The 23,897-nt window shown below is 46.0% G+C and overlaps 1 protein-coding gene and 1 non-coding gene across 2 annotated transcripts; one reads left to right on the top strand and one right to left on the bottom strand.

Annotated features, from left to right (window-relative positions):
- Window positions 1-42: 42 nt before the first annotated feature.
- Window positions 43-11,626, bottom strand: rhpn1 (rhophilin, Rho GTPase binding protein 1). The gene is made up of 17 exons (XM_076154377.1): window positions 11,480-11,626; window positions 11,230-11,295; window positions 11,164-11,193; window positions 10,175-10,290; window positions 6,776-6,904; window positions 6,103-6,178; window positions 5,809-5,886; window positions 5,505-5,629; window positions 4,990-5,156; window positions 4,638-4,825; window positions 4,333-4,489; window positions 3,933-4,085; window positions 3,445-3,639; window positions 3,010-3,086; window positions 2,562-2,708; window positions 2,230-2,382; window positions 43-2,026 (listed from the first exon to the last, which is right to left on the bottom strand). The coding sequence occupies exons 1-17, from the start codon at window positions 11,501-11,503 to the stop codon at window positions 1,844-1,846; spliced, it is 2,064 nt and encodes a 687-aa protein (XP_076010492.1). The 5' UTR covers window positions 11,504-11,626; the 3' UTR covers window positions 43-1,843.
- A 6,399-nt stretch (window positions 11,627-18,025) lies between these two features.
- trnas-gcu (transfer RNA serine (anticodon GCU)) lies at window positions 18,026-18,107 on the top strand. Its single transcript has one exon. It is a non-coding gene; the product is annotated as a tRNA-Ser (tRNA).
- Window positions 18,108-23,897: the final 5,790 nt, after the last annotated feature.

The raw sequence follows: 23,897 nt of genomic DNA, 5'->3' as shown, positions 1-23,897 counted from the left end.
AGCGGCCACAAAGTGTCACTCAACATTTTCATTTCAATCGCTTTTATTGTATTCACATATGAAAACTATTCAGTACAAATCCTCAAACTGACAATAAGACCAAAATAATGAGTGAAAAACTTTTTACAGTCAGGCCAACAAAACAACACACACACACACACAAGATATACAGAGTCAGATGAGAGTATGACTCATGATCATTTTCTTCTTGTGCCACAGGAAAGTTAATTTGTACTTCCGGCATAAACAAAATTATTATTATTCATAATTTCCCGTCACTTCTCTGGGCATCACCTAGACAAGACACTGGGAGCAAAGTTTTCATGAGAACATAATTCAATTTTAAAGATAATTTTCAATGATCAGCAGGAAGAAAACAAGATGAGAAATGAACCCCTGGAGTCTTTTCTTTTCAAATTTACTTTTGTTTTGACATCTTAAGATGTCCAGAATAACAACATTTCAAAGGCATGATATCTGTGCAGCCAGGATACCATGAGGAAAAACGTTGGCCCCATTCTAAAATCAAGTTCAACATTTTCGTTATTTTCTCAAATAAATCAATCCTTTTGAATCTTTCACAGGTTTGGGAGGGAAAATAATGAATTATAAAAAGAAATGTGGAGGATTAAAAAAATAAAAGTTAGGAATGACATTTTTTCCCAAGTTATGTTGTATTTTTCTTATAATCTTTCCATTTCATTATCATTATTATTATTAATTTACAGATGTTGTGAAGTGATGAGTGAACGAGTTTTGTCTCTCTGGCTTTTTGTATACTCACAACTACACGCCAACACACACACATAGACACACACACACACGCGCACACACACACACACACCTCAGCAGACGAGCGACAACAACTAGAAGAATTAACTTAATCTAAAACAATTAAAAACGTTTTTTTTCCTAACAAGCAAACTGTCACAGTGTGAAATCTCAAACGTCTCAGTTTAAGTACAAAACTCATTCAAATTATTCTTTAAATGACCAACATTTTGATGCAAGTTGTTATTCAAGGTTTAGTCTAAACTACATTATTCACCAGAGCTTTGTCCTGTGTGACGGTCGGTCACAGCGCATTAAGAAGATTAACACTACAAAGCAACTGGAAGAGTTTTATGCAACTAAAATGACAAAAACAAAAGCTATGATTTAACACCAAGAATGCTGCGTGTGAAGGAGTCGTGTAGGCGCTTCTCACTGTGCAGCAGTAAACATCTGTCATGTGGTGGAGATGTGATCCTTGGGCGGCTCAGAGGGTCCAAACCCAAACACTCAGCTGGTTAGTTGTGCTCAGTGTGACAGCTCACAGGCAAGAGAGGCTCTGTGTGTGTTTGTCTGTGGTTAAGGCAGAGATGCAGGTGGAGCGTACATGGATGTGATTAACATGCTGACAAGTCCTCCAGGATTCTGGATTAGAGCTTCACGAGACCTGACAGGACCCGACTCTTAACGTCGGGCTCGGTCGGATATCGTACCGGCTTCAGGTTCAGGCTGGGGCTCTGTGATGAAGCAGTGCAGTCGAGAATGGGAGGGAAAGTCTCCACTCAGGAGAAAACTAGCTTCCTCCGTTTGCCCACTTGCCAGTTTTGGGTAAATTCCAACCAAAAGTCTGGTCTGGCTCTCTGCTCTTTGTCAGGTGAGTCAGACCTGGACACACATGTCAGTCTGCAAAGGGTTCAGATGCAAACCGCAATGGCGTCTCGGGTGGAGAGCACGCTTACTCACACTGTTGTATGTTTTATATTAAATATAACGATGTTGCGTGAAACCACTGAAGCTCAAACTGAACAGGATGTTGATTCCCTGAGTCTTTCCTGTGTGCTGTGTGTGTGTCTCAGTACATGGCTTCAGCGTCTCTGATGCTTCCGAACGACAGACTGAAAGTGCTTCCCATTTTCTTGGTGACGCCGCCGCCTTCCCTCTTCTTCCTGTTCCAGCTGAGCAGGGAGGCGGAGCTGTGGCCCTTGGCATCTTCCTTGCGGGTGCAGTGAGACAGCATGACGGTCCTCCGCTCCGCCTGCTGACACAAACACAACGCACCAGGTGACTTCACTGTTTGTGTCTGTACTCACATCAGGGCTCATTCAGCTTCCATCAGCCCTCATCATGGCCAAGGAGAGTCTGCATCTGTGTGTGTGTGTGTGTGTGTGTGTGTGTGTGTGTGTGTGTGTGTGTGTGTGTGTGTGTGTGTGTGTGTGTGTGTTGTGGCATTTGACTTACTTGCGTGTCATGCGAGTGTAGAGTGACCACGCTGAGCTCCGCCCCTCTGTCGCTGCAGCTCTTCAACATGTGGACGACCTCGCTGTGTTTGGCCCACTTACAGTCATGTCCATCCACAGCAACGATGTAGTCTCCTTCCCTCAGACCCGCCTCCTACACACACACACACACACACACACACACACACACAAATGTTACTCTCTCACAATCCCTGATCTTGTAGATGAGCTGGTTTCCTCCCTCTACAGCCGCAAAAGCTTTCATACACATAATTTCACGAGCTTAATAGTGACAATTGTCCGATGTGTAATGTGTTAGTGTTTGTGTCTCACAGCAGCGCAGCCTCCAGGCACGACTCCAGCCACCAGCACGGGCGAGTCTCCTCTCAGCGTCAGACCCATGCCGCCATCTCGCCTCTGTAGGCCGATCACACGCACGGGACCCCAGCGAGCCCGGGCGCAGAACACTGACAGAGGACCCTGCAGGAGACGGCAGACACGAGCAGAACACACTGAACCAGGTCACACTAACATGTCGGGATTAGGAGGCATTTAGAATCTCATATCTTTGTGTCTCTTCCTGTTTTACTTCCTGCAGGACAGTTAAAGGAACACAGAGCATCACAGCAACAAGCATGAACTTAAAGTGATACGCTGGCAATTTGACAAACTGAGTTGGTATGAGTTGGTACGACGCCTGACTAAGTCAACTCCACTGGAGAGGAGACTAAATGTGGCACTGCTCCTTTAAGGTGAGACGCTGCCGTGCGGCTTCTCTCACCAGTCTGTGGAAGATGTCCGTCACTTGAACGGTGGAGAAGTCGGGCGGCGTGATGTCTGATCTCTGCCTGCTGTGAGCTGCCAACAGAAGAAACATAATCACTTCCTGTCACTCCTTCATTTATGACCTCCACCAAGTAAGTTGTGTGTGTGTTTGCAAGATCACTCAGAAGGTTACTGACTGACTATAATCACGTTTCGTGTCGACGTTTCTTGTTGGCCAAGTACAGTAGATTTAGAAACAGATCCCTATCATTGTTTTGAAGTTTTTTGGTTATTAATATCTTTAGGCCACAGACAACCATTCAGACCAGCTGTCCTGTGTTGACACTAGATGACCACTAGATGGTAGCAGAGACTAAGAACTGTACAGCCTTCAAACCTAAACACTCCCTACCAATGATCTGGATCAGTAGGACATATGTAGGATCCTTACATTGTATCTCAGGAGCCTCTGCGGTTTCGTCAAAGTCATCCTCTCTGTCGAGCTCGGAGTACTTTTCCAGGGAGCGTTTGTGTGTGAGGGACAGCACGTCCTGCAGGATGTCCATCTTTCTCAGGATCTTGCAGAGGCCGTGGACACGCATTGCCTCCTCGTGTCTGATCACAGCACGCCGCAGGTGAGCTTTACCTTCACACCAGGAGACACAAAGCACCGCTTCAGAAGAGGCCACCAGGTCTTTGCTAAGCGTTTGATCGAGTACTTCATTGATCGGTTCTTCAGTCTCTCTGCATGCTTACACACATGGCTCATAGCTGAGATATTGATTGACTTGTTTTCTGTGCTGTGATTTCTAACTACAGTTTTTGATGGTGGATTTATTTAGGTTTTCTCTCACCATCTTTAGTCTGTAGGAGCCTTAACAAATCCATTTCAGATGATGAAGGTGATCAGTCCTAAAGTCTGGTTTGACATGAACTCACCGAGCTTCCGTCTTGTCTCTGCGTCTCGTAGCACCTGGCTGAGCGGCGGCCCGTCGGGAACACAGACATAGAACTCCGAGAAAGCTTTCTCTGCTTCCTCGTTACTATCCTCCTCCTCCTCCTCCTCCTCTTCCTCCTCCTCCCGGGGACATACTATAGAACAATACAGACGGAGCAGATGTAAGTAACATCCACACACAGAGGCCAGAGCGTCACGTTTCAATGCTTCAACTCCATGAAAACATAAAGACAGAAAGTGAATTTGTTAAACATGGCCCATCTTCTGGTAAATGGAGGTGCGTTTTCAGTCAGTCGTGCACAAACACGTTGACACACGTTGACACACACAGGCTTGAATCGAAAGCTGCTTCTTCAGTTCTTGTGTCGTTCTCATACTCACGTGCGTGTTCACACAGAGCGACGGCGGCGTAGTAGTGAGACAGAGCGCGGAAGTGCTCAGCTTTCACCTGGACCATGGAGGCCCAGGAGAACGGCACGTAGTCCTTCATCAAAGGCTGCGACATCGTCTGCTGCACCAACAGGTAGACGTCCGACACCTGCAGGACCAACGAGGGCGGTCAGAACCACAGGGCATCAATAACAACAGAGATATGTGTGTGTGTGTGTGTGTGTGTGTGTGTGTGTGTGTGTGTGTGTGTGTGTGTGTGCGTGTGCGTGTGCGTGTGCGTGTGTGTGTACACTCACCCGCGCCGCCTCCTGCGCCAAGTGGAGCTGTGCCGTGAAGTGTGTGTCTTGCGTGGTGAGTGTGACGCGTTCAAACACACACTCTTGCACCTGAGCGACCATCAGCCGCACCAGCATGCAGAGCGACGGGCTGCTCATATCCAGACTGGGAGCGTTGGAGAAGTTCTCTTTAAGGTAGTGGAATGCCCCTAAAACCACACACACCTGTGACTTAGATTTAAGGTTGAATATCGCACTATTTGCCAAAACATTCCAGGCCTGGAAGAACCCCAATCAATGACCAGATAAACACATCAGAGTTTAACTTGTTGTTTGCGTGTGTGTCTATGTGTGTGCGCGTGTGTCTCACTACCTGCCGCTCTCTGAAAGGCGTCGATGGCCGTGTCTATACCAGCCACTGCAGAGCGGTCCTGGCGCGCTCCGATCTGTGTGTACAGAGCGGCAATGTTGAACAGCACGCTGCCCTTCTCAAAGGCCAAAGCACGCTGACACGACGGCACGCCCGTCAGAGAGTCGTACCTGAGGGAGAGGAGGAGGCATTTTAACTTCCTTCATCTTCCTGTTAAATGAAGCAGGGAGTGTGTGAGGAGAAGGAAGGAGTGTGTGAGGAGGAGGAAGGAGTGTGTGAGGAGAAGGAAGGAGTGTGTGAGGAGAAGGAAGGAGTGTGTGAGCCCAAACTGAAACATTTCACACTGTTACAGATAACAGGAGTAAAGCTTCATATCATACAACAAATTCTTCTAAACACCATTGAGTTTAACCTCTTCTTCTGATTTAACATTTTCAGCTCATAATATAATAATATAATACACGTTTCCTTCATCTTTAAAGCAGTGTAAGCCTTATTTGTGTTCCTGTCGGTCCCACCAGTGGAAGTGAGCTCCCAGGCTCCTGTGTGGGGGGAAGAACCTCTGCTCCAGGTAGTACAGCTGGTTGTAGTACTCCATCAGCAGCTCCAGGCCCGCCTGGTCACGGCTCGGCGTACGCATGGCCTGAATGCACAAACACACACGTCAGGGGTCATCTACACACACCTCACAACATCATAGTGCTACTTGTGTCATGCTGTCATCACAACTCTGATAACCAAATGTTGTGGATCATTGTTATGAACCCAAATCAATTCTATTGGCTAATTCATCTGAAATATCTCAGCTGCTCCTGAATGAACCTGTCTGAGCTGCATCAGTTCTTTAATCTCGCTGTCGTACAGAGACTGGTCCTCTCCATAGTGCTCGCAGATGAAGTCCTGTTGAGGAGACACACACACACATACACAACTGATAAACACAATGTTCAGTAGCCGTTCTGGATCGTGCAGTCTGTTAGTCAAACAGGCGAACATCTCAGAAGAACATTATGGGTTAAATGTTAGACGTGCTGCTAAGAAGAAAGCTGAGCTCCTCCGTGGAGGTAAAGAGAGGGAGAGGAAGGGAGGCAGAGAGAGCAGGCGTGCCATGTTCACCTGGATACAGAGAGTGAAGTCCACCTCTTTGGTCTCCTTTAAGCCCAGTGGGATCATGGGGACGTTGACGGCTTCACTGTGGAAACAAACAGCATCATCAGCACACGAGTGTAGAGGCTGCGGCATGGAGGTGCATAACTTCACTAAATGTCTTTGCTTTGGACGCCAACCTGAATTATTTCTTCAGTAAAATACAATAAAAACAAAATATACATCAACATTTACACATTCATGTTTCTGTGCTGGGCGGCCATTTGTCTCTCTGCTGCTAACCCAGGGAACGCTCCATTCAGGTCTGAATCCAGCTAATAGGCAAAGCCAAAGCCAAGTATTTACCCTCAGTGCTCCAACCCCCAACACACACACACACACACACACACACACACACCTCCTCTCCTCTGAAACCAATCCAAACACGCACACACACCACAAAGGCCTTAATCAGGATTTATCCCTCTCATGAACCCTGGCTGGGGAGAGGAAAATCTCCTACACACACACACACACACACACACACACACACCGGATAAAAAAAATGCAACAGATGCTTGTTTTTACCAATTAAACTCCTCATTAGCTCAGTGGCCTTGGTCTAGAACGCACAGAACAAAATAATAAAATCGATGTTCTGTGTGTGTGTGTGTGTGTGTGTGTGTGTGTGTGTGTGTAGTACCTGTCTGTCTGGTAGGCCTCCATGTTGCTGTTGAGCTCCTCCAGCTCCTCTTTGAGCAGCTGCAGGTTGGAGTTGACGAAGCTGAGCTCCAGAGCCACCGTCTCCTTCACTTTGTTGTTGGTCGTCGCCCTGCGGAGCACAAACACAGTTGTTTCCTTTGTGTTAAATTATCGTATCTCGACAAACTGCTACACAAAATAAGTGTGGACAGCAGCATCAAAAAGGCACTGATGAGTTTTTCAATATATGATAATAAATATAATCGCTTTCCTTAAGGTAAAGAATTTAGAATAACTTTAAAATTAAGTCCATAGCTACACACTAAACAAAATACAGTGATTAAGGGGACATCCAGGTCTTCAGGAGGAGCCACCTGTGTGCTATAAACAGCTCATTTACATGCACTTTGATTATACTGAGATTAAGGCAATAAATCACCTTTTCCAAACATCAGGTCTGCCCCTAAATGTGACTGACATCGCAGACGCTGTAGGTGAGCTTGCTGGCTAACAGGCCGACAATATGTGACCTCCATACGTCTTCATCAGAGTCTGACACCTCCTTAGATTTCCTTAATGCGCTGACTCGCCTCATACTCGCGATTACGCAACGCTGGGTGTTTACGCTGACTCCTGTAGTTTCCCTGCATGTATACGGCTTCATCGCAGTAAATGGAGTGTGTGTGAAAGTACTGAGTGTGTGTATCAGAGAGCCGGGTGGGCCAGGAACCCTCCATCATCCTCTGTTCAATCAGTGCCAAACTCTCCAACCCCCCCACACACACACAAAGAGGGGGGGGGGGGGGGGGGCTTTGTGCTTTCGAAAGCTGCTGAGGGGTCACAGGTCATCAAGAAGGGTTCCTGGAAATCTGAGGGCTGCTGATACCCGATGACACCACATTCTGCGATACCAGTGGGCCTGATCATCCCCAGATTGCTCTCAGCATGAAGACAGGATGTACTGAAGAACCTGAACAGTCTCACGTACGAACAACATCACCACATGGAAGGGGATAGTTACTGTCCATATCCAAATTAAGTCCCTCCCCTTTCTCAGTTAGAGAGGCATAGCGGTAAAACAGAACTACAGGTCTGCTCACCTCTGGACCAGGCTGTTAGAAACCAGCAGAACTTCACCAATAAAGGTCACACAGGACACAAAGAGTGACGTGAAAGAACCAAACACCTAAAGGAAACTTCCTGTAAACACATCTGAGCTGAAGTTAGGGTTTCTAACATGTACATGACTGAACTTCACATTTCAGAACATGTAGAATTCTCTTCACCATTTCCAATTAGACCACCTTCATCTCTCACTCCCTCTATTCCACACACACACACACACACACACACACACAAGGATCAAGTCAAGGACAATCTGATTAGTCAGCCTTAAATGAGCTGCCAAATATCCCCTTCACACACGCACACACACCCACCCACACACACATACCCTCCCACACACTGCTCACTCTGTGTGTATGAAACAAAGTCCCTGTGAAAGCAAAACCGAGTCATCTAACTTTCCAAACCGCTCTCAAACTGTTTGATTGGAGACAGCAGATATATATATGTGTGTGTGTGTGTGTGTGTGTGTGTGTGTGTGTGTGTGTGTGTGTGTGTGTGTTGTGACAAAGCTAAGGGTCTAAAAGCACCGAAAGCTACAGAATCATCACACAACATCATCACACAACAGGTCCACTATTCATTAAGATCAATTCACATCAAAGCAAATTTCACTCCCAAAACTCTGCTGGACAATTGAATAACTTTTTTGATTGACACACCAAAAGAGCTTAATCGAGGATGAATGCGTTATAAAATTGAACTGCTGTAAGTACAACTTACTGTCTCGCACAACATGACGTCTTCATCAGCCAATCAAAAGAACTGATGAGTTACGACCCCACCCCCTTTTGTAATTAGCATGTCACCCCCCCCCCCCCCTCCACGCCCACCCAGCCTCCACACCTCATACCACCACCCACATCCACAGCCATTACAGGCAGCGTGAAAAAAGAAAGAGTTGTTTTGTGTGCGCGTGTGTGTGTGTGTGTGTGTGTGTACATGGGGACTCGCAGTGCCTGGGAACAGGGTGGGAGGGGGACACACAGCCTGCTGATTACAGGCGGACAGTGCAGGGGTCCTCTTTGTCTCTGTTGAGCCTTTATCCAGAGAGAAAAGGGCAGTAGCTGTTTTACTTCCCCTAAAGTGAGTCACCAACATCAGTGTCACCGCGGCGTCTGAACACGTCCAGGACAGACTGACTCACCTTCACAGGGCCAAGACTTCACCTCACTGTCTTTACTTAACAGAAAGTGATTCACTTGAATCACGGGAAAGAGTGAAGGAGATGCTGTCAAAGGGAAACTCGGATGTTCTTCTTTGTTTTCCCTCTTCACCAATTAAACTCACTGCATGTTTTGTGAATCACAGCTCCGTCCTGACTGTGTGTGTGTGTGTGTGTGTGTGTGTGTCTCTCCACACTGGTCTTATTGTGGATTTATCATCAGCAGTATTTGGCTGGTACTTTCAAACTTCTTCTTCATCTACATGTGTGACATAAACGAGTAGATAAGCAATGATTGGTTACAAGGGTGATGAGACTGAAACTCTTACGGTTGGCCGTCTATGCCAGAGGAACGTGAGAAACCACATCACGACACCAGTGAGACCACAAGGCAACCTGGAAAAACATCTTCCATGCTGATTTGACAACTCTATGATCAAATCTTTCCAATTCTTTACAAGTGTATGTCCCCTCTTCCTCCACCTCCTCTTGCTCTCAAACAGGGTTCTGCCAAAAGTGACAAATACTCGTGTTTATGTGCTTTTTAAGTGCTATTAAATGCTACTTTCAGTGTCTTTGGCCCAGAGAGCTCTGACGGCGTACATCAGAGCATCATCCTTGAAGCGATACTTAAAAACTAAATCTTTATGGTCTACAATGTGCATGAAACAAGATATCTTAGTCAATTAAATTGTACATGTGTGTGGAAAAAAGTACATTCACAGATAAAATAGCTGAGAGGAGATGTACAACAGCCACACACACACACACACACACACACACAGAGCCATAAAAGTGGGTGGCGATGTGTTTGTGTTTTGAAGGGGAGTGACCTCTGACCTTTTCCCATCGCTGGGTGAGGGAGGGGCGGCCAGCATGTGACAGTGCTGACACAGACGAGTTAACAAAGAGCAGCCAGCAGCATTTATCACCACAGAAGAAGAGCTGATGTGACACAAAGTTTTCTCTCTGAAATCAAGACGAGCGATGAAACTCTGACATGATGGATGCGCCTCAAAATAATCTGCCGTCCTCGCGGTCGTAAACTTATTCCCATGAACAAGCACATGAAGAATCTTTACGAAACCATCGGCCGCTCAGTGTTCTGACCTGAAGAGGTTCTCTGCTCCGGCTCGCATCCTCATCTCCTTGTTGATCTGCTGGTTGATGCGAGCTCGCCGGTGCTGCAGCTTACTGCGCTGAGTCTGTGCGAAAGGGTCGCAGCCCTGGAGAGAGATAGAAGGGGGAAAGAGAGAGAAAGAGAGGGAGTGAGGGAGAGAGAGAGAGATTTTAGAGGAGGAGGTGATGGAGGGAGAGAGGGATGAAGAGTGGGAGTGTCCGTGTGTTTACAGTTCGGCCACTCCAGCTGTCTCGTCTCTGTGCGTCTGTTTACCGTTACGTGTGAAGCCTCGCTGCTCTGAGTGATGGATGGTTTTAATAAAACCAACATTTAACAATCAGCTGTTCTTGATGGCAAAATGCCTGCTGAAGTGAGATTGAAGAGGCTTTCCGTGTGTGTGTGTGTGTGTGTGTGTGTGTGTGTGTGTGTGTGTGTGTGTCTGTGTGTGTGTGTGTGTGTGTGTGTGTTCCGTCTGCTCTTCACAGATGTTCTACGGTTGATTTCTTTTACATTTGAGCCAAATTCAAAAAGGATTTTGTCTGGACACATGTGGACAGAATCTATCTAGCTAACTAACTATTATCACAGAACGTTTACTGTTTACTTTAACTTGTACACAACAATATTCTGTGAAATGTAATAATAAAACTACAAATGAAGACTTCATCCACATACCAGCAGGGACTTGATGCTCCAGTGTCAGATTAACCTCAATGTGAACCACAGATTCTATTAATACACACTAATAACTATTCAATACATTTGGATTCATATCGCAAAAATGTCTAATGTCTCAATATTAGTTTTTCCAATATGGTTCGCAGGCCTCATGGTGGAGGTTTGAACAGAACCAGCCAAGAAGTTTTATTGTTGAAACTCGCAGGTTGGGTTAGGTTAGGTTAGGTTAGGTTAGGTTAAGGTAAGGTTTGGTTAGGTTTAGGTTAGGTTACACCGCTCAGAGGGCCTCTAACACACGCACCTTTCGGACGCTCCCCCCGCGCCTGCCCCCCTCCTCATCTTCCTCCCCCTCCTCCTCCTCCTCAACCTCCTCCGGCGGTGACGGCATCGTCCCTCCGTCGTCCGACTCGCCGTCTGACAGGGACCCGTCCAGCTCTCTGCGGGGAACGGACACATCAGCGTTAATACAGCCTGCCGCACTGTGTAACACTGCGGCAGGCTGCCCGGGCACCAGCGGGAGTTGAGACAAAGCTCTCGGCTCCGTGTGAGCTGATGCGCGGACATCGTCAAACCCAAAGCCGGACTAACTTCAGCTAAACGCTCGCGCTTTGTCGCACTTGCCTTGTCGCAAGTTCCTCCATCGTGTAGCCGAGTGAAGAAGCGCCTACATGTCCTCAGCGGTGGAACACGGAACTCTTCACTAAAATCCACCAAAAACAAACTTTTACTCCCCAAACACTTCACCATGACACCTCCTCCTCCTCCTCCTCCTCTGCTCGCGTTCTTTAAGCTGTGCGGCTGCGGGACAGTAGAGTCTTACTGTCTGAGACAACCAATCAGTGTACGCCGTATGAGAGTGGCACTAACATAAACCAATCAGAGTGAGGATTACGACAAAACACAGCCTGATTAGGCCAATGGCGAGTGTTTTCACGCGGTCCGTGCACCGCGGACCGTTTCCATGGTAACAGTGGAGCTTCTGTAGGGTTTGTGTTTGTGGCTCCGCCTCTCTGTGAAATAGCGTCAATACAAACGTTTACACAATACGATTTAAAAGTTAAGAAATTAAACTACAATACAACATATAAATCAAAACATATAGTATTACGGTCAGTGGTGAAAATAGGAAACTAACTAAATAAAATGATATCAAACATTATACTGTAATACATTATTCAAACAGTAAAAACATGTACGCATTCTACTCTTTGGAGACTTGGGGGCACTGTTGTTCAGTTAATTCTGTTCAAAAGGACTTAAGGCTTTATACTTTATTGCACATATTTGTAGCAATATTTTAGTGAAATGTTTTCAAGAATTGTCATTGATTTCTTTCCAAGTACTTGTTATTTTTTTAGAATGAAGCAAAGAAGTACAAAAAATATCAAGTTCAGCAGAAATGTTCATCACCATATTGAAAGTTTTTCACCCAATATGACAAAGGAAAGCCCCATTTTGAGAAAATAAAAAAATCACTTAAATATTAATAAGACGTTTGTCTGTGAGTGTTTATTAGATAAGTTGAAAGGACAACAGTGATCAACAGGTTGCTCAGAATTTATCAATCAACCCTTGGTACTGTGAGCAGGGTATGCAGATATAAAACAAACATTTTTATAATACTGTTATAAACCTTTATACAGTGACATCAGTGACTGAGCTGACATTTAGCCCTTTACACTGAGGTAATACAGGTAAACAAACCATTAACTCTTCACATGCTAAAGACATTTTTGTAATTTTGCCTATTTATTTGGTTGAAATAAATAAGAAAATGTCTTAATTCTTCTTCACATCAGAAAAAGCAGGGAGTTTTCTTCTCCAGTCGTCTTAGCTGGAGTGCAGGTGAATTGTGCTGATGCATTTTGATCTCAACATACAAGCAGTAACGTCACACAAAATGCTGAGCAGCGTATATGTTATATAGTGAGTACATGCTGTGTATGTGTCACATCAACAGCACAGACAGAAAGAGGTGAAAGGTCAGGCTGTTATTATTCTGTGTATGGTATTAGTCTATTTAATATGTATGTTGTGACTGAAAACAGTGATGTGATATGAACGTCACCAAACATGAATCACAGAGATCAAAACAACAACAAAGGCTTCATTCATGTGCATTATGATGACATATGCATCATGTATCTGTGTTTGTGTTCACCAACACCTATTACACATTCCAGGCTCTCCAGAGAGAGGAATGATGAAGAAGATGATGATTAAAATAAATAAACGCAGTAAATATAAATAAAATAAATACAAACGGAGAATGGCATAAAACAACCTCCAAAACAATACAATTAAAATAACTACATTTTACTACAAGTAAACCCACACAATATCTAATACATACATTAAAATAAGTACATAGATAAATACCCTAACCCAAAAATAGGTGAAAAACACTATAAACCATAGATTACAAAGACACAAAATAAAAGTTCATGTAAAATCTTTAAATAGCTCTGTTTAAATATGACTGCTCTTCCAAAAGAACATAAGCCGCTGCCTCCAGTGCGGTCGTCTCCTCATGGAGTTGACTCACATGCAGAACATCTGCAGCCTGAATCCTGCAGGTTTCCATCACTAATCACAGCTGGACGCGGTCAGGCGCTGGACTGAGCTTCAACCAGCCAACACAGCTGCTCCCTCCTCTTCCTCAGGGCTCAAACAAACGGTCACGGGCTACCCAGAGGGTTAAGTCCCAGCAGGAGCGTGTGGAGGCCCAAGCTGCAGCGTGTCGTCTATGCAGACCACGCTGTCCTGAGGCACCTGGGCGTCCAGAGGCCCCTGGGCTCCCGGAGGCATGTGGGTGCCCAGGGGCCCCAGGTGGTTGTTGTGGCTCAGGGGGAGGTTGGTCTCTCTGTCACTGAGCTCCTTCAGCTCCATCAGGTTGTTAGTGATGCAGTTGATCTGGTTCTTGGAGTTAACGGTGAGCTGGCGAGAGCTCAGTACCCAATCTGAGAGAGGACACAGAGTAATTACTTACATGTACTCAATACTGCTCAATACAGTTCACCTGAAACTAATCTCAAGTTTAAGTGAATACTTCAGTACATTTGAAAGCTCCTTTAGTTTGCTTTAGATATTCAAAAGAAACAATTTTACTTTAATTGAGTATTCCCTCCCTGCAGTACTGCTACTTTAACTTCAATAAATGATTTGAATACTCATCAACTTGTTCTAGGGTAGATTTGTGACAAGGAGTAATGACTAAGTACTCTGGATCAGGATGAATGAAATGTGTTAAAACATTCATGTGAGGTAAAAATCATCTGCAGTATTTAGAAAGTAGAGTACAAATTTGATGTGACAGAAAGTTGTGGTGGTTCAGCTTCTGCGATCCCATCAGAGGCAAAGCTCCATAAAATTGTTTCTCCTGCACACAGATTCCATCTGACACAGCGATCAGTCACTGAGGGGTCAGCTGAGGAGCGGAGGCGAGGAGGAGGAGGAGGAGGAGGAGGAGGAGGAGGAGGAGCGCCAGGAAGGTGGACACAAGTGGTGCATCTGAGACTTCAGTGGAAAATGGACTTAACCCTGTGGGATGCGTCATCCCGGCTCCTTTCACACAGTTTCAAGGACAAAAACATAGACGAATGACAAACAAAACCTCCAAAATGCTGTTCACAGAGCCAGAGTCAAGCTCTTCAAACTCTAACTAATTGAAAATGATGTTGTCCTTATTTCGAGGATGTTCTTCATTCTAAAAATCATTAAGACAAAATTCCACAAAATAAAACAAATAATGACTCAGAGGTTATTGAGGTGGAAGAAGAGAGCAGAGGACTATTTGGTTCAAATCGCAGCAGCATTAACATGTGTTAATTTGGAAGAGATCATCTGCAAACAACTGGTGGGCTCATAACTTTTCAATCAAGCCTAGTTTCAGGCTGTAAGAAGAGCAAAGCATCGACCAGGAAGCAGGAGACCCAAGAGTCTCTGCAGCCCAACGTCCTCCACATTTACACCTCAGCAACCCTCAGGAGCCCAAACACTGTGCCGCCTGTGTGTGTGTGTGTGTGTGTGTGTGTGTGTGTGTGTGTGTGTGTGTGTGTATGTATGTGTGTGAGTGTGTGTGTGTGTGTGTGTGTGTGTGTGTGTGTGAGTGTGTGTGTGTGAGCTGCAGGCGGACAGACAGTCACAGCAGACCGGGGGGACGGGGGGCTGAGGGAGGGCAGGGCGACATGTTTCCAACCTGGTTCACTGGTTTCACCGCCATCGCCTTCAGAGACGATCGACCTGCTTCCACCTGCAGAGGCGCAGGACAGACACGTTAGACAGACGTTTGTCCACAGAGACTCTGTCTGTCTCTCATGAAGTTATAATCACGCTGGAGTCCTAAAAACAGTGGACAGGTGAAAGTAGAAAGCACTCAAGGTTTCATTTGACACGTTGGAGACCCAGCTGGAGGGAAACGTGTTTCTTTTCCCAATGAGCAGACTGGAAGGTGGTGCAAAGAGCCTGTCAGAGAGGGGCTTGTGTAACTGTGTGTGTGTGTGTGTGTGTGTGTGTGTATGTGTGTGTGTGTGTGTGTATGTGTGTGTGTGTGTGTGTGTGTGTGTGTGTGTGTGTGTGTGTGTGTGTGTGTTACCATTATAAGTAAAGGATAACACATTGTCAGCGGATGATTACTGCTCAAGGTCTTGTGTCGCCCAGCTTCATCATTTCACACAGTATCATCATCTTAAATTAAATTATTACTAATTACACAGAGAAAAACAGTCCCACGGCTGTTACTTTAGGCTCACACAGGGAGGTCGGAGGTCATTATTGAGGAAATAAGGGTCCATTACAGTGCATTGTGCATTACAGAGAGAAGTATAATGAAAAGGGATCAAACAGGAATAACGGCACACACTTTCTCTCTCTCTCTCTCTCTCTCTCTCTCTCTCTCTCTCTCTCTCTCTCTCTCTCCCTCTTTACTTTGAAGTTCTGAATCCACTCATTTTGACATCTCGTGATGATTAATATAACAAACCGTGCTGAGCCATTATGACCTCAGCTGATCTGATCAGCTGCCTATCAGGTTTGAGTTCTTCTCTCCTAAAATAGAAACACCCATTCATATCGGTGACACGAAGTGATCAGAAATAGAAAAACAGTAGACTGTTTCCCGTGTGACTCTCACTCTTTGTCCTCCTCGCAAGGTCACTGTGTCATACGAGACAGCATTGGGACAGAGATGCTCCAGAGTAACCACGGCAACCTGTCAGCGCTCAGAAAAGTAAACTTTGCTGATTCACTTCTGAGACTCCTCCATACTTACAGCCCTGCAGGCTTAAACGGAGACAGAGTTTAGGAACAGAAATATAAGATTTAAACTTTTACAAACTTTTCTTTGTCTGTTGAAATCATGTGGGAAGTTTTAGGAACATGATGGACCCGATCAACATCAACAAAGCTCAGTGTAAAAACATCTGTCACTTTCTCTCTCTGTTTCTCTCTCTCTCTCTCTCTCTCTCTCTCTCTCTCTCTCTCTCTCTCTCTCTCTCTCTCTCTCTCTCTCCCGATATTAGTCTCTTTCTCACTGTCTGTCTGTCACACACACACACACACACACACACACACACACACACACACACACACACACACACACACACACACCGACAAAGTCGTTCACCACGTCTTTGACCAGGTGTCCCACTATAGCGTAGGCCACCGCCACCACCACCAGCGCAGCCATCAGCAGGTAAAGCACCGCTTTGGGCAGCGGGATGGAGTCCCGGGCCGGAGCGCGGGGGGAGGCGGTGTAGAGCAGCTCACTGTCCCAGGAGGAGGAGGCGGAGGGCGGCGGCAGGACGCGCTCCGTGGCCGCGCTGTGGTCCGGCCGGAGCGGCGGCTCGCTGTCCGGCTGCAGCGCGCTCACCACGGTGGCGGTCACGGCCTCCGCCTGGTCCAGACCCATCCCCTGCTTCACCAGCTCCGTGGTTCTGTTCATGAGAGGCAGAATCTGAGACAGAAAGTAGCTCCAGTCCTTGATGGCGCTGCTGTTACACAAAAACATGGTTCCTCCTCCGCGTGTGACAAGAGCGCAATGACAGATTACAAAGATCTCCAGAAGAAAAACATTTCGCGTTTTTAACGATGTCCCCAGATTCGCTCAGATTGTTGCGTCCGACGAAGATCATACAGTCATAAACTCTCCGCCGCCGCGTCACTCGGGTTTTACGCGCAGCAGCAGCGCGTCTGTGCGCGTCTCCACTCTGGAGTCAAACCCGCTGCTCGCTCCTCTCACCACATTACGGAACGATCCTTTTCCACAGAGGAGGAACCAGATGGAGATCCGAAGCTGCGTGTCTCTGAGTGTCCGGTGCTGGAATGAGGACACCGGGCGAGGATCCCCGCAGCCCCGCAGCCTTGAGGGCAGTGTGCGTCTGTGCCGTGCCTGACCGTAATCTGAATTCTGAGGTCGCGCTGCATCAGAGAGAGAGAGACAGAGTGTGTGTGTGTGTGTGTGTGTGTGTGTGTGTGTGTGTGTGTGTGTATGTGTGTGTGAGAATAAAAGTATAATTTGGCTTTAGTGAACAAATCTCATAGTCTGATGTATATTCAGTGAACCATGGCATCCTTTTAAATCCACTCATGTTCACATCTTCATCACATTTCTGCTGTGTAACTGCTGTACAGACAAAAAATCACAGCAGAATGAAAACGTAGCATGCATGTGGCTGCAGTGACACGTGTGGATTCATTTGGTTGAGCTCTCTGTAATTGGGTAAAGGTGAGGATGATGGACACGATGTCACCAAGTCGCACACATTCTGCTTCATTTCCCCATGAAGGAGGTGATTTGCACTTTGGGCTCCAGGCTGAGATTTAATCATCCTTTCACACTGGCAGAGTGAATGGAGAAGCAGGAGATGTTGATGCTGTTTCAAAGTGTTTGTATGGAAGCATAGAGCTGCTGCGGATCCCTCTGTGACCTGTGAGATGGTCCCAGATCTCTGCTGCTCCTCTGAGGCTCTGCGTTTTTCTACTTTCCTCATTTTTGTGGAGAAGACCAGACTCCATTAAGATCACATCCACCATTGAAGAAATGCATTGCACTCATTCACCTTTGAATCAATCAAGGTGGTCAGTGAGCTATTCTGGATACTGCCCTCGCCATCATCCTCATCATCAGCCAGCACTGATCTCAGGACCATGCATTTTGCACAAGTGACGAGGTGGCCGAGTGGTTAAGGCGATGGACTGCTAATCCATTGTGCTCTGCACGCGTGGGTTCGAATCCCATCCTCGTCGGAATCTTTTTGGGGGCGGCAGTAGCTCAGTCCATAGGGATTGCTGAACCGGAGGGTTCCCGTATGGACCAAGTAAGTGGACTGGTAGCTGGTGAGTTGCCAGTTTGCCAAGGTGCCCCTGAGCAAGGCACCGAACCCCCAACTGCTCCACAGGCACCATAGAATGGCCGCCCTGCACCTCCTCTGTGGTGCATGTGTTTGTTTGTGTGATATGTAGGGGTTGCAAGACAAATATCGATTGCATGCAACATGACAAGAATAAAGTATCTTAGTATCTTCTATAGCTTTGCCTCTGTCACTGGACTAGATGGCCGTCATACACAAACATCATGCAGAAACACTAGTCTAAGTCTACTTCCTGGAAAGACAGGACACAGGAAGGGTTAATTCACAGAGAGGGAGAGAGAGAGAGAAAATCATTTGCATTTGCATCTGTTGTGGACGTGAAGCTCATCTCAGGCTCCTCTGCATTCTGGAGGACATCTGTGTAATCATGTCAGGATCAGGTCGGCCTCCATCTCTCTTGATGTTCTGCAGCTAAATTAGACGACTTTCCACCAGTGAAACGAAATTGGCTCGATGCATTTTGAGGACCTTGATCAAATCCGCAGGAGCCTCTTCAGACTAGAGGTCACCGGGACGTTCTCCCCCTCGGTCACGTTCATATTATCGCCTGTGTAACGTCAGCAGCCTTTGCCCGGCCACGCCGAGGGAACAGATCCTGTGTGTCACCAGGCTCCACCCACATGACCTGGGATCGGAAATATGTCCCACATTCCCACTTCTGTGTTATTGTGACGATAGAAAAATGGTATGTATCTTCTGTCTGTGACCTGCTTTTGCTGAGACCAACACACCAAGACCAACATCCTGTTCACCTCTTTACTTCTGCATCGGCGCTTTGATCTCAAGCAAGGGTCTCGTTCCAGACGGACAAACTAACAGTCTGAGCCGAGATCAACACACCCTTCTTCTATGAGGTCACTCAGTTCAAACGATTACACCCTCATGTAAGTGAATCAGCTGCTTACAGCTCCGTGCTGACCTCAGCTGGAGAGACTGCAGCTCCTCAGTGGGTCTGGGCTGATGGTGATGTCGCTGTTATACGTCCTGCTCCCGGCTCAGAGTGGACAGCAAAGGTTGTCCACCTCTGTCTATTCAGCAGAGCAATTGTCCTTCTGAAGTCACGTCCGTCATGAATCGCTGAACACTCCCTCCCACTTCTGCGGGTGGGGGTGTGTGTGTGGGGCTGGGGCTGGGGGGGTATCTGGACTGAAACTAATGGAGTCACTCCAGTTTTAATCCCATTAGCTCTTAAATGAAGCTTCAGTGGACTAAATAATGAAACACGTTTTGTTTGAGACGTTAGGACCACAGGATGAATTGTAATGACTACACTTACACACTCCATGCTCGTGTTATTTGTGTGTGTGTGTGTGTGTGTGTGTGTGTGTGTGTGCGTGCGTGTGTGTGTGACAGACAGTGAGTGCAAAAATGTGGATTTGGTGCATAATCGCAGTATGAGGCGAGTTAACCACTGAGGGAACACACGTGGCACAGGCTGCGCTGGTCCTGTAGGTTTCTGAATGGACCCTTATGGATCTATGAACACGTGTTCAAGCCTCTTAAATAACCTCTACATGAGAATAGTTTGGTAAATACTAATCTGACCTTTGAGGCTGAACTCTCTGTATGTTGTCGTGGATCCTACTGTAACATCCAGGTGCCTTCTCACATTGGTTTGCTCCAGTTAGGTCACACACGTGAGAATGGCTTTGTTAAGAGTCGGCTTTGCGAGCTGTCCTGCCCCTGATGAGACACAGTTCTCTCCTCCTCACAGGGAAATGGCCTCTTCACAGTTTCCTCTCTGGGTTTGACAAAGACTGAATCTGCTCCCCGAAATGTAATTATCACAAATAACTTGGAGGAGGAGCCGGGCCTGTGTGGACACGGCCGCCCTGTTCAGTTAGTCAAGGGGACTCCTCATGCGTTTGCACACAATGACATCATTACGCTGACACGGGTCAATGCATCGGCTTTGGCTTGGATTCAGTGCAATCACTTCCACAGCACGTCAGCTCCATTTGCCCCGTAAGTCAGACAGACAGAGTCCCCCCGTCTGTTCACACACTAAACGACCTTCACACCACAAATGTGCACGACAAATGTAAAATTGTGCTTTCAACGATGATAAGCAGCCAGAAGCTCCATAACATTAACTTTTGATATACTTTCAGTAAGCAGATAGCAGGCGAGCACGTGTTTCCTTACATATACAGCCACATTCACACACTCCATCACTCACACACAATGTTTAGGGCAAAGTTACTTCCCAGCTGAGGTGACCTGCTTGTGTTTGGACTGTGGGAGGAAATAAAATATGATTAATGAAGCAGCTGACCTCAGCAGCTTCACCCTTTAGTTTTGTCAGAGTCACTTGTGTGCATCGTGGTGATCATGGAACCTTCCTGCAGCGATTCAAGTAGTGCAGGTTCCCTCCTTGGGAACGCTGAGCAGGCGTGTATCTGTGTGCACACTGATGGATGACAGAGAACAGCAATGTTACATTTAGGAACGTAGATTCACTCACATGTTCTTTCAATATGTTTACAGAGAAGCTGATGGGAACAGCTGAGAGCCTGCATGAAACAATTCACCAGGCCACGCCCCCCTGCCCCACCCTGACACCTAATTCTTCAAAACTGTTTTAACACATTTTAAATGATCCTGTTGATGGATGCAAAAACACAATACACACATTGAATACACGTCCTATAAAGCTCCATCACAAACATGAGCAGCAGCCTTGTGATAGTTACGTTATGATGAAGGTTTGAGTGTTTGTGTGTTTGCGTCACAACAGCCTGCAGCAGCTTTGATAATGCAGATCAGACTGGAGTGTTATAAATTAATTTGAAGACTCACTGGTCCAATTAATAAATACACCACATCAGATCACCCAACTGATGAGCGGAGTGACGCCCGACACACTAACAACTGAGGGAGAGACGGGGACGTATGTGTGCTAGACGAGGACGCAGCATCTGGCCCTTTCACACCTCATTGACTTGATGGAATACTAATAAAAGCTATATGACAACAGCATACCAAGTGTGCAATTAATATTGTAAAATATTCCTGCGCTGCATGTGGTGAGGACCTGCTCACGGCTCCTTGGTGACAGCAGAGACGTCCTCATTAACCTTTTCCCCCCGTGCACGCCGGCCCCGGCACACAGCAGCTGGGTCGAACCCCGGGCCTCCCCGTTTCCCTGACGACCTGTCAGAAAGTAAATAATCTCACGTTTCCTTTCTTTAAAGAAGGAAGCTGATGGGGATTTGGAGAAGAAAAATTCTACAATAAAGTCATCGTCTTTATCACCCATGATGATGATGAGGGATGAAGTAATGATGTGATTAAAAGCCCAAACTTCAAAACCTCTTGATATTTTAGCTCCAATTCATTATGAAACTCAATTAAACTGAAGCGACCCTTGGCCCTGCACTTCCTGCCCCAATTATGATTATGAGAGAACAGTTTGTGAGGAATGGTTTGCAAAGTCTTGGAAACATCAGAACTGAGCAAATAGTGGCATTCAAGTGGCTCTATCTTTCCAAGAAAAGACTTGATTTACGCCAAAATCACCACGGAAACTCAGAACACTGATATGTAACTCAGGACAAAATATAAGGAACATGTAGAAAGCTCTCTCCCCCTCTCACTCACACTCACACAAACACACACACACACACAGATCAGAGTGTCTGCATGCTCTGGGGACACCCTGCACTGTCAGGTGTTGCTTGATGAAGCCCATGGGTATGAACAGGAGTAACCGTGGTAACCATACCTAACAGGAAGCCAGACTCCAGAGGTCAAACAGAACATTACGACAGGATCCACTTGGTGCTGTGTGAGTGTGGGACGGAGAGGAAAAAAAAGGTAAGAATTTGGCTGGTTTGTTTGCTTCTTTTGGCCACAATAGAACAGTGAAAACAAGCTCTGTGATTGGCTGGGATACTCTCACAGGTGCATTTTAGGGAAGCAGGTAAATAGATGTGAATGAGAATTCGCTCTCTCTGTCTTCCTCTGGTTCTATCTGTCTCTCTCTCCCCGTCTCTCTCCAGGGAAGCTTGCTCCCGTCCTGTCATGGCTCAGAGGAATCCGTCTGCCACTAAAGTCGTTCCCAGACTCATTGTCAAGATCGTGGGCAGCAAACACGTCAAGCAATTCATCGAGGAACCTGAGGAGTGAGTAAACTAAAACAACCTGAGCAGTTTGTGTATTTACAGACACAACATGACAGTAGTCAGTATTTATAGTTTTAGTATCTTTTCTATCTTCTTTAGTATCTTTTAAGCATTCTTTATTTTGGATTTAACTACTTTTACTAAACCATTATATTGAATCAAATGTATGTCTTTAAATGTGAATTTGACTTAACATTAACAAGTATGGCTTTTTGCTTTAGATGGCCGATTAAATGTGAGTCATATGTCATTGAAATGTTATTTTGGATCATCCCCATCATCTAGCTGAGATGGAGCTGATTCAGTAAAGGACAAGCAGGTTGAATGGATCTGATGATGTGAGTGTCAGCTTCACACAATGTTCAGACCTTTAGTGTGTTTCCCTGATCACAGAGCGACAGGGGGGTCAGGGCAAGACCAGCAGAGTCCTGCCGACGCTGTGGAAGAAACTTCAAGGAAAACTCCAGATCAACACGAGGAGGAAACACAGAGCAGCACAGAGTTTGAGCTCTGGGCTCTAAAGCAGGTAGAACACTGCTGCCACACCAAACTAATCACACAAATACTGCAATGGAAAATATAAACAATTCCTGATTTAGTTTTTATTTATGTAAAAGTAGATTAGAAGAGAGAAGAGAGAGAGGGGAAGGACAGACGGAAATAAGGAATTCAAAAATGAACAAAAAAGTGGGAACTAAAGAAAGAAGTTGGGGATGAAAAGAGGAACCAGCGTTTAGAAGGAGCGAAGAAAAAAAATAAGGAGTTGTGGAAAGAAACGAAGAATGTGAAGAGGGAAATAAGGAAACAAAGATGAATAAAGATGAAATGTGATGGTCAATGATGTCCCCGCAGGCTCGGGGTCGGCAGTGTATCACAGCGCCCTCTGGTGATCGCTCACGGTCCTACATCCACCCCAAGATCCCGCAGAGAGCTGAAGCGCAGCAGAAGGTACATGAACATGAAGCAGAGTCAGAGTGGAGACAAACATATCAAACTGTGACAGAACTTCTGGAGGTCTCTCAAGCTTCTCGTTTGGTTACTGTCAGTTTGAATGGTTACATCACTTAACATCTGGAGAGCCTCTCCTCAAAGTTAACCTATAGTTTGGTTTTGTTCACAGTAGCTCATGTTCCCTGAAGGTTCTCAGCCGTTGGAGGATGTTAGGTGAATGTTATTCATTTGTTGAATGTTTCTCATTTGGTTACATTATCAAAAGACTTCCAGAACCTTTCAGGGACGTTCCAAGACTTTTCTTGTTGATAGGTCCTTTGGGAAATATTCCTAGATTGCTCTGCATTTTATTTTCAAACTACAGAACTTCTACAAGAAATGTTTGTTTGGGATCAGATGTTAAACTTTGAGTGGACCTCTTATGAAACACAAATTTGACTAAATGGTAACATACCAGATCTCTTCAGGTCTTTTGTGGGAAACTTTAAGGAGGTACTCCTAAGTTCCTGAGGGAAAACCTTCTAACCTTATTAAACAGAAGCCACTGTTGGCTGATGACACTTTGGCTGGATTCAGTCAGAACTGGAAGC

The sequence above is a fragment of the Genypterus blacodes genome, unplaced genomic scaffold, assembly GCF_046128005.1.
Source record: "Genypterus blacodes isolate CSIRO-AG114 ecotype Tasmania unplaced genomic scaffold, CSIRO-AGI_Gbla_v1 ptg000062l_1, whole genome shotgun sequence".
Classification (NCBI taxonomy): Eukaryota; Metazoa; Chordata; class Actinopteri; order Ophidiiformes; family Ophidiidae; genus Genypterus; species Genypterus blacodes.
The sequence above is the reverse complement of the archived record's forward strand: the minus strand, read 5'-3'. Positions and strand labels throughout refer to the sequence as shown.

Coding starts and splice junctions, on each gene's coding strand:
- rhpn1 (XM_076154377.1), bottom strand. CDS start 11,503: ATGGAGGAACTTGCGACAAGGCAA. Junction 5,630..5,808: donor AACTGATGCAGCTCAGACAG/GTTCATTCAGGA, acceptor TTGTGCATTCAG/GCCATGCGTACGCCGAGCCG. Junction 2,383..2,561: donor TGCCTGGAGGCTGCGCTGCT/GTGAGACACAAA, acceptor GTGTGTGTGTAG/GAGGCGGGTCTGAGGGAAGG.